General features: G+C 41.9%; 1 protein-coding gene across 1 annotated transcript; it reads left to right on the forward strand.

Annotated features, from left to right (window-relative positions):
- Nucleotides 1-264: 264 nt before the first annotated feature.
- On the forward strand, nt 265-10,121 carry aoc2 (amine oxidase copper containing 2). The gene is made up of 5 exons (XM_077556095.1): nt 265-1,826; nt 7,540-7,658; nt 7,948-8,114; nt 9,163-9,295; nt 9,378-10,121. The coding sequence occupies exons 1-5, from the start codon at nt 275-277 to the stop codon at nt 9,660-9,662; spliced, it is 2,256 nt and encodes a 751-aa protein (XP_077412221.1). The 5' UTR covers nt 265-274; the 3' UTR covers nt 9,663-10,121.
- Nucleotides 10,122-10,716: the final 595 nt, after the last annotated feature.

Consider the following 10,716-nt stretch of genomic DNA (forward strand, 5'->3'; position numbering starts at 1 on the left):
TTTGAGTAAATGCATCCCCTATGGAGCATGAGGCCAGACACAGATAGAGTGCATGTTCTACTTTTAAGGAGGGGCGACCCTGCCCATGGCCATAAAGTTGAATTAGGGGGCTAAAACACTTTATTTACTCCTCCTTTTCCTCAAGTGCTAGCCAGATCCCCACATAAGGAGGCAGGGTGCCGAGCAGAAGGGGAGGAGCACACAAAATCTTCTCACCATTTGACTCTGCTCACTTCTCTTTTTCTTCAACCACTGCTTCTAATAGGAGACCAAGATGAACTCCCTGGTGAAATGGGCTCTATTTCTTTTTGTCCTCGTTTCTCTTCTTTTGAATATTATTCTGATTGGAATATATTCTAGCCGGGCACCCAAATGTTCCTCTCAGCTCACGCATCCTCTGAGGGGCAAACACGACAAGCGCAGCCGCGTGTTTGCTGATCTCACGCAGGATGAGTACTTGCAGGTCCAACAGTACATGCTCCAACAGAAGGACTTGGATATATCTACCCGGCAACTCTCCAAACCCTCCGAAAACTTCTTGTTCTTAATAGACCTTTCTCTTCCCAGGAAAGTGGACGTGTTGTCTTACTTGGACGGGGTCGCTTCTAAGCCATTGCGCGAAGCCACTGTGGTGGTCTTCTACGGTTCTAGGGGTCACATCAAGGAGTATGTAGTGGGGCCTCTCCCTAACCCCATATACCACAAGGATGTCACCAAGAAGAAGTACAAGATGGAGCTGCCTATCAACACGCGCACGGTCACCATCGGAGAGTATGAATTGTTGTTAATGTTTCTGCAGCAAGAACTGTTCTCCAAGCTGCCGGAGCTCATGAAAGAGAGCTTCGGTGCCAACAACAAGCTACTCCCGTTTGAGCAAATGCCCCGTGGATTGCGGTCAGGAGACAGAAAAACCTGGGTGTCTTTCTTCAGGGACATGAGTGGCATGTACATCCACCCGGTGGGTTTCGAAGTACTCATCAATCATGGGAGCGTCAATGAAACTGATTGGAAAGTGGAGAAACTTCTGTATAACGGTCAGTATTTCGACACCTTAAAAGAACTTCAACAGAAATATACTGCCGGATCAATTAAAAAAATAATTTACCAGGAGGCAGCTGATTACGGTTCTCTGAAGCCCAAGAACAAGCCTCTGCAGCTTAGCCCGCTGCAGTACTACACAGAGGGAAAACGATTCAGCGTCAGCGGTAACCACGTCCTCTACCTAGACTGGAGCTTTGCGTTTGGCTTGAGTTCCCTCACTGGCATGCGGGTCTTCGATGTGCGCTTCAAGGGGGAGCGGATTGCATATGAGCTGAGCGTACAGGAAGCCATGTCGGTGTATGGGTCAGTGACTCCTGGAATGATTGTCACCAAGTTTTTGGACTCCAGCATCGGAATAGGCCGTTTTGCACATGAACTTGTCCGTGGCACCGATTGCCCCCATGAAGCCACCTATGTTGACACATACCGCTACATCGATGTAAATTCACCGGTTAGATTCAGGAATTCAATCTGTATCTTTGAGCACAACTTTGGTCAGCCTCTGAGGAGACACTTCTCTGACTTTTTTAGTAATAGTTATGGAGGGATGGTGAACAGCGCTTTGGTGTTCAGAACAATCACTGCGATAGGAAATTACGATTACATGTGGGATTTCATTTTCTACCAAAGTGGATCTGTTGAAACCAAGGTGCACGCCACAGGATACATCTCGTCATCTTATCTGGTGGACGGCAGTTTGAAACATGGCCACCAGGTGGAAAAAAATGTCCTGGGAAACATCCACACGCACTTCATCAACTTCAAAGTGGATCTGGATGTCTTGGGTGAGTCTAAAGTTGCCTTATATGGTAGGTCTATTGAAAAAGTCATTTAAATAAACAATTTTGTCGTGCTTTTTATGTTCTGTGCAAATTTGGGGTTTCCCATCCACAGTTTGCTTGGCTCGTGAGAGGGAAATAAATAAATTAATTAATTAATTAATAAAGGGTCCCAGCTAGGTCCCATGAGTTGTTCCATATAGAGTTTCTCTCTCAGGGGAAACTTCTCTAAGATAACTGTAGTAATATTTGGCCTGATGTAGAAAAAAAATTCTAAAAGATCCACTGGCAGTCACTCTGGTGCAAAGGTTCCATCCATGCATTTTACATTGCATTGTAGGCTACTTAAGTCATCAGTTATTGCATGAACAATGCAAATATGAAAAAACAAAACACTTTTTTTTTTTTACAAAATGTTGTTCGAATTTCATGGAAAGGAACCAGTTCTGTCATTTTACCTATTACCGTTAAAGGAAAAACCTCTGCTCACTTGACAAGGAATTTGGATTTATCTACCATGGGAATTATTTTCTGTCATGCCCATCATGGCTTTTGACAGAAACTTTTGTTTCCAGGTTACAACGATAGCACCCTGGGTCTCTTAAAAGTATTAGACTTTAACCCTGCTGTTATAAGGTGGATCATATTGGCCCACTTTAAATTTTATAAATACCGTAAGAGAAAAGTAAAAGCAAAATATTTTTAAAATGTGTGTGTATTGGGGGGGGGGGGGGGACGACAGTATCCAGTTGTGCTTTTCCTATCATTTTTGTTGGATGCCCAATCTGGATCACTGTATGCTTCAAGCTGTGGACTTTTCTCACATAGTCAATCATAGCCAATGAAAATATCTTTTTCGCACCAAGCATCGAGCTTATTTGTATCTTGTTTGTGTATATACAGTATATAGCATTCAGAGCCAAAAACCTTCATGTTTGATAGGTCAGGGACCTTTCCTGTGAAAGCACCGTAAGGCGTTTGCTCGAGACGTTTGCATTTGGAATGAGCTGCAGCTGTTTGATGTTCTTTTGGTAGTAAGATGGTTTCCTTTTTCTTGCCAGTGCCATCGTCCAAGACTGATTTCTTGGTATTAATGCAGCGTTTCGCATGGGTCGACGTGGTTCCTCAGTCATTTGTTGGCAGTCTGGTCCGGCTGTTTTGGCTTTCCATCCATCCATTTTCTTAACCGCTTATTCCTCACTAGGGTCGCGGGGGTGCCGGAGCCTATCCCAGCTGGCTTCGGGCACACCCCAAACTGGTTACCAGCCAATCCAGGGCACACACAGACAGACAACCATTCATACTCACAAGCTCACCTGGGGACAATTTAGAGTGTTCAATTAACCTGCCATGCATGTCTTTGGAATGTGGGAGGAAACTGGAGCACCCGGAGAAAACCCACACATGCAAACTCCACCCAGGAAGGCCGAAGCCAGAGTCGAGATACCTACGATATTCGAAGCATTCTGCTGGTATTTAATCGAAATGATTTTAATCAAAAACATAATTAATGTACGCAAATAAGTAACAACTATATTGACCATTAGTGAATGAAGAATAAACAACCACCTAGTTATGACTAATGGTAAGTCCGCCACTGCTGGTGAACACTGAGTAGTGTTGAAAGTACACTTGAGTCAGTGTTACCAGTGTGAAGTGTGTTTTGACTGAGTTAAATTTTAACGCTGTCACTAGTGCAATATACTCATAAGTGTTTAAACACCAGAGTTAAGTCTAGTTTGGCAGAGTTATTATTATATAAATTTTTTTGCTGTATAAATGTTATGTAAGCGACAGGAAAACTTCTGAATTCATCTTGAAACTACTTGAAAAGTTGTGGAATTCGTCAACGTTAAAGAACATATATATGATTATTTAAGTTACAGAGCTTTAACACTTGTCTTGTCCCTAGTGCTGGGAACCCTCCATGTTCAGCATAATGTTCCTCTCAGCATGTGCACAATCTGAGGGGCAAACACGACGAGCACTAGCAAAGCCGCACATGGTTGCTGATTGGCCCATCACAAACATTGGTTGAGACAAAAGTATTTGTTGCCTGGTTACAGATTCAGCACCCTGGTGTTCTTGAAAGGATTTTCTGGGACTTGACTTGACTTGAGCAGTTCATTGAAATTCAATTCAGTCTAAATTCTAATCATGGGTGTATTTAGTCATTTGGAGGCCCAAGGCAAAACAAGTCATGGGGCCCGCCATATCCTCGTATTGACCAGACAAAATTTGTATTTTCACATCAATACATGGTCTTCAAGGATAAAGGATTATTTATTTATCAACGATTATGATCTAACAAGTGAATCATCTCAACGTTTTATAGGTGCATTGCAGAGTTTGTCACTTTCTTACTCACAACTGTCACCTCTGGCCTTAAATGTAACTGCAGCTTCTGTGTCAAACTCATGCGCAGTGCCCTCGGAAAAACTCTTTGTGCCGATTCAGCCTTTTTATGTGTTTTTCAGCACACAATTTAAGACTAGTACAACAGCTTTAAATTGAAGAAAAATATTAATTAGTAATCAGAGAATCGTGGGGACTTGGGCAATCGCCTGTGCGTGTCTAATGATAAGTCTGTCCCTGAGTTTAATTCAGTTAAATGCACCTCAGTTAAATTTAATTGAACTGAGGTTCAATTCAATTAAAAATATCCATATAGCACTATAGTATACTGTACTTATTGGGTGGCAGGTGAGCTGGAAACTATTCCAACTGATATAGCGAGAGGCAGGGTACACCCTAGACTGGTCGTCAGACAATTGCGGGGTGCATATAAACAACAATACAAAAAATTCATATTCTCATCTAGGGACTATTTAGAGGGTTCTGTTTTCATGGCCGGCAAGCTAATGCTTTGCAGAGGTGTATTAGACTGAATGTTGGTATTTCACAAAGTAGCAAACAAAACACACAAGGCTTACTAGAGTAAAGACAGAACAACCGACAAAGACTCAGGAATGCAAACAAATGATCCAACAAAGACCGCAGGGAAGGAGGGAACTAAGGCCCCGTCCAGACAGAAGCAAAGCCAGCTTCGTTCCTCAAACAAATCTCATACACACAGAAGCATTTCAAGATTTGCGTGTGTCCAGAAGAAGACGCTGAGGCTGTTTAACGTCTGTAATGTATATGCCAAGTCTGGAGTGGCGCCGTAGTGCAGCCACAGGGAGTTAACGGAAAGCGTTGAAGAAAAATCAGCGAAGAAAACAAACACTTTTTCTAACTTTATTGCAAACTACAGAACAAACATGGCTTTGCATGTATCAAAACAACATGAAAAACACGAACACAGGAGAAGTGACAATGGCGAGTGATTCAAGTACAACACCACTTGTTGAACGTGGGAATAAAGAAGCAAAATATTTTGCTGCCAAAGCATAAGCAAGCTAAGGAGAATGCGCAAAACAACTACAACATGGCTATCCGCCATTGTTGTTGACAGAGTGACGGTTCGCGCACAATGACAATGTGACAATGCGTTGTCATCGAGCTGCGACCATTACGTCATCACTGGAGGAGTATCCTGCGTATGGTGTCCAGACAGACATTTTGAAATCTTTCCACCCTGGATCCAAGTTTCTTTTTTTTTTCTTCTTTTTTTTTCTGGAGAGCTCAGTATTGTTCATTCATCATGTCATCATCATTGCTCTCTCTTTTTTATTTTTTTTTATTTTGTATGTGGGTGAGTATGTGTATGTGAATGTGTATGTGCGTGTGTGAGTGCGTGTGAGTGTGTATTCATTAGTTCACCTAAAACCTATTAAAAAATCCCATACCGTTCACTTAAACCAAACACTTCAGAACCCAGCCACGTGTGGCCGTCAGGAAACCCGAGGAAGGACCAAAGAAAAGAAAGGAAAGTGAAATCCAGCACCGACCAGACACCACCCACCACCCACCGGGCCACAAACCAGAGTCCTTCACCAACCCCAGAAACATCCAAATTCCAACAAATCAGGGAGACCTCAAGAGACCAAAGGAGAGACTGAGGAAAGAAAGGAAGGACAGACGAAGCAGAGTGAGATCCACAGACACCAGCCTCCACCGATTCAACGACCAGAGGAAGAAGCAGATTGTGTCTGAGTTTGGATAGATGCTGGTGTGGTGGATCTGGCATGCATGAAAATCTCCACCAAAGAGGGGAGCCGTCGACCCCTGCCAGGACAGAGCAAGCGCAACACCTCATGGCCCTCCAGGCCACGGCAGCGCCAAGGGACAACCCCCGGGCCCCGCAGGGGCCACTGCCCGGAGAGCAAACCCAGGAGCAGGGGCGCCCCCCACCCCAACATGGCCCGCGCCCCCAACCCAACGCAGCAGGACGGGGCACTGCAGGCCCGCCAGGCACCCCCCCCCCCCACCAGTTTGGTGGTGCATTAAAATTGGAGGGGGGTTGTAGGGCGAAGATGGTGTCTCTGCCCTACCCCACACCCCCAAAGTGTGTTATGTGCCCTATATGTCTATAAACAAAGTGTATTGTGCAAAACTAGTGCAGTGAGTTAAGAGGAGCGACCAGCCCCCCCCAACCGGGAGCCCAGTTTCAAAAGTGATCAGATTCAAGCTCCAAAACCGCGCCATCATGTGGACGAACAGCCTAAACAGTAAGAAACTTGTGAGGACTCTTCGATATTGGCTTTCGTGTGGATGGGGCCTAAATAGGAGCAAACTAACGAGACAATAACAAACACCTGGACATGAGACAAGTGGCAGTGGGCGTTGATAGGAAGACACAAGGCATCGGGATGACGAGAACAAGGGACAACAACAGGGACACATGACTAACTAACACCTACAATACATAACTAAGACCTATCCAAAACCAAACCAAACAAATCACAAACTGCAACAAAACTAACCAAACCCAAACCAGACTCGTCCCCACGGCCCCCGGATTCTGTTTTAAATATATAAACTGCTCTACCACTGTGGAAATAGTAGACAGTCATGGTTGGGAACGCCTTGGGATCTCCCTCCAAAGAAGATGCATGAAGTGCTGGTGAGAGGGAAGTTTGTATTTCCCTGCTAAAGCTGCCGCCCCAAAGACTCTATCCCAGATAAGCAGAAGAAAATGGCTAGATGAATGCATAATTAATCATGTATGGAAAAGAAGAGTTTTTAAAAGACAGCAAATTCCAGAAGGCTAAGCAGTAGATGCACATGTATAGCGTTAGTAATAGCATCTTCATCAACTGCCCTTTTTCTAGGCTGTTGTCGAGATATCGTAAACTGGAGTGTAAACTTCAGGAGAGTGAGTTAAAAGAGTGGTGGAGAGGCATGGGCCCAATTATAAACCTGGCAGCCATGGTTCAGGAAGTAGAGCCGTCAGGGCAGCTGTGACTGCATACATAATTTACGGTCACTCTGGTTTTTAAACGGCATTTGTGAAGATCATGGAGCTAGTGGTCACTTTAAGGAGGATCAAGAACCACAAAGCCCATTATTATTATTAAATACTTCAGAGGACATCTAAACTGTAGATTCAACTAAAAGACCAATATGAACTGGACACTGTACCAAACAGGTGCCATGTACTGCTGTTTTCAACTGATGGAGCGGCATCAGTACTAGGGACAAAAATACAGTAGAAATTATTTATTAAAAAACCTTGTGACCAAAAAATGCTGACGTTGGGGATAATTGAATCAATGAGGAAATAGAAATAGCTTTCTGTATATAATTTTTATTAAATGTTTTGTATATATTTCTCTAGGAGTGAAGAATGTGTTCCAAACCAAAGACATGGAGTTTGTCAATGTGACATTACCATGGATGGCCGATCGCTATGCTATGGTTCCTCAGCTGGTGGAAAAGCAACTTAAAACAGAAAAGGTAAACCTTTATTACGAATAATAAAATTAGTCAAGGGATGGATTACATTCAAGCCCTTAGAGAATAAAGCCATAATATTAGTTACAGACCTTTATACACATTTCTTGGACAATATATTTTTGATTATCTTTTTAAATATTTTTTGATGAATGTTATGTGCATATTTAATGTATTTTTTTCCAATAACTCAGAATTTCCAGAAGCCTATAACCTTGTCCGATGTAGGCAGGTACACTAACCAAAACCGATTTTGATTGTGTCTGTTGGACTAATGTGGCCACTTCTGCAGGAGGCAGCTCTGCGGCATGGTACAAAAACTCCTCGCTATCTGCACATTGCAAGCAACAAAACCAACGCTTGGGGTCATCAACGTTCCTATAGACTCCAAGTAATAAGTTTCACTGGAGACCATCTCCCAGAGAGTGAGACAGAGGAACGAGCCATGTCCTGGGCCAGGTGAGACCAAACAGCTTCAATAAAATCTTTACATTTATAATGTGAAAATCATACCCACAAGAAAATAAGATAAATTATATGGTGTCTTTCATTACATGCTTTTTAAATAAAGATATATTTTTTTTAAACTAAAAATAAATAAATAACTGTATTTATTTTTTTTTGCTGGTTGCAACAGTACTGGTATGTGCACATTAAATGTTACGTTTCAGGTGTGGCAAATAATTTGTCAAAATAGTACAGAAGTCACGTATTTAGACTACTGTAATAACCAAAATAACCGTTTTCACATTCCCAATTTTTCTAAACAGCAATAATGTAACATGGACTTTACAACATTGGTTAATAATGTCCTCTGGTCTAATAGATGCTGTGCCTATATATATAATCTTCTGGCCTAACATCAAATGAGCACCACCCTTTTTTGACTTTGAGAAAAACTAACAAAAAAACAGCATTACCGCACTTATTGTGGAGTTATTCCCTTCAGGTACTATGTGCATGTTTTAATGTTTTATTTATTATTACTTTATCCTTATGAAGATTACACACATTACATTGCAATATGTATCATTTTAACTTCAAATATTTATTTATTTATAATTCATTTCAATTTGATCATTATTTGATTTTGGTTATTTTGTAGGGTTATTCGATACCGATACTAAACTCTTGAGTAGTCACCAATACTGATACCAAATACCAATACCACTACTACATAAAATTCCCCCCAAAGAATGACATATAATTTTAAAGAAAGACCTACATATTCCAATATAGTATTTTTCTTGAAAGATAAAAAAATGAAATTATTGGCAATTTTCTATTCCTCTAATTTCTATTCCTGATTGTAAAACGGTCACAAGAGGGCTGACCATACTGGTATCGGCCACCTTCACGAGTACCGATACCTTAAACTGATACCGATACCTGGTACTCACCCATCCCTATTATTTTGTATTGCATTTGTGGATTTGCTCTGTGGCAGAGATTCTTTCCCTTTTCCTGTTCAGCCGTTCCCCGGGATCATCTTCGTCTTTGTGTGCAGGTATAAGGTTGCCATCACTAAGTATAAGGACTTAGAGCAGACCAGCAGCAGTTTGTATAATCAAAACAACATGTGGACCCCAGCAGTTGACTTCAGCTTGTACATCGAAGACAATGAAAACATTGAAGATGAGGTACGTTGTGCCTGAATTCTCAAATACGAATTGAAATGTACACCTAAAGTAGTGAGTATAATTGTTTGAATGTTTGTTTTAGGATCTGGTTGCCTGGGTGACCACTGGATTCCTCCACATCCCGCATGCCGAGGATATCCCCAACACTGTAACTGTGGGCAATGGTGGCGGCGTCTTGCTGCGACCCCATAACTACTTTGATGAAGACCCTTCCATTCACTCTGCTGATGGGGTGCACTTTAGTCCAGGCAGTGAAGAAAGCTGTGAATACAACAGGATGGGCTGCCTTGCTCAAGAGACCTGCAGCCCTGTGCTGGAACCCTTCACATACAATGGCTTTGATGGAGTCATGAAGTTCGAGGACTGAGGTGCAACAAACATGTTATGGGTAGTGGTGATTTTTTTTAATGCAAAGGAAAAACAAAGGGCAACACACACACACACACACAATACAAATATGATATAGCTCTACACTGTGCATATTCTTGTCTAGTATCTGTGTTTTGTAAGGCATGACCAGGCAATGAGGCTCCATGAAAAAGGTGACTGCTGAGGTAACAGTGGAGTAAATTTACACTTATTTTGAGATGAAAAGCATGCTATTTGTTGTTTTATGAATATAGATTGAATGTGACACGTGCCTTTACTTCTACTGTATAATTTCACATGTTGTGTATTGCCCATGTCATCCAGCCCCCCAAAAATTCATGTTCGGCAGCCAGCAGCTCACCCGCACGAATGCTATAAATGGATCACCAATGTGCCTGGTCTGTATTGTGTTGGGTACACAAAATAAAAAATGTCTGGTCAAAAGACACAAACATAAGGCATTTTAATTGTCTTTTCATTGTTTGGACAGCTTAGTGTTTATACACAAAGCTCAGTGTATGCAAAGTTTGACTCTCTCATTGTCTAATCTCTATCACCATCAATGTTTAAAAATGGAGGTACACATTGCTTAAACTTTTAATACTGATAGCTGCAGCTTTTCACGATTCCCTTTCTCTCTTTAATCCTGCTTGCAAATTCAGTCTAATGTTGAGCCAATATGCCAAGTAGATATTATTATTATAATTTACTCGGTGTTAGACTGCCCTAGCTGGTAATGTAGGCCTACATGCAATGGAAAGTAGAGGGGTTGACTGGCTGCTCTGTGTCATTTTTTTTTTTTTAAAGACTGTGTCCAAACTCTGTCCAAACGATTATCTACTTTATTAATAGTTACTGATTCGCCCCAGAGCTTTTGAGATTGCTCATTGGCTCACGTTTGAAGCAGTAAGTATGCGACTGTATGTTGTTGTTGGCCTTTTTTAGGCTTTTTTTTTTGTCATCCTACTGCTACATTAACAGGAAGCTAAAGTTGCAACAACTAACGTAGTGTTCCGACATGGTAAAGTCTGTAACAGTCACAGCACCGTTTT

The sequence above is a fragment of the Vanacampus margaritifer genome, chromosome 2 (genome assembly GCF_051991255.1).
Source record: "Vanacampus margaritifer isolate UIUO_Vmar chromosome 2, RoL_Vmar_1.0, whole genome shotgun sequence".
Lineage (NCBI taxonomy): Eukaryota > Metazoa > Chordata > Actinopteri > Syngnathiformes > Syngnathidae > Vanacampus > Vanacampus margaritifer.

Excerpts from the sequence above, each read along its gene's own strand:
- aoc2 (XM_077556095.1), top strand. The coding sequence starts at position 275 with ATGAACTCCCTGGTGAAATGGGCTCTATTTCTTTTTGTCCTCGTTTCT. Across the intron at positions 1,827-7,539 it reads AGTGGATCTGGATGTCTTGG|GAGTGAAGAATGTGTTCCAA; the intron begins GTGAGTCTAAAG and ends ATATTTCTCTAG. Across the intron at positions 9,296-9,377 it reads ATGAAAACATTGAAGATGAG|GATCTGGTTGCCTGGGTGAC; the intron begins GTACGTTGTGCC and ends TGTTTGTTTTAG.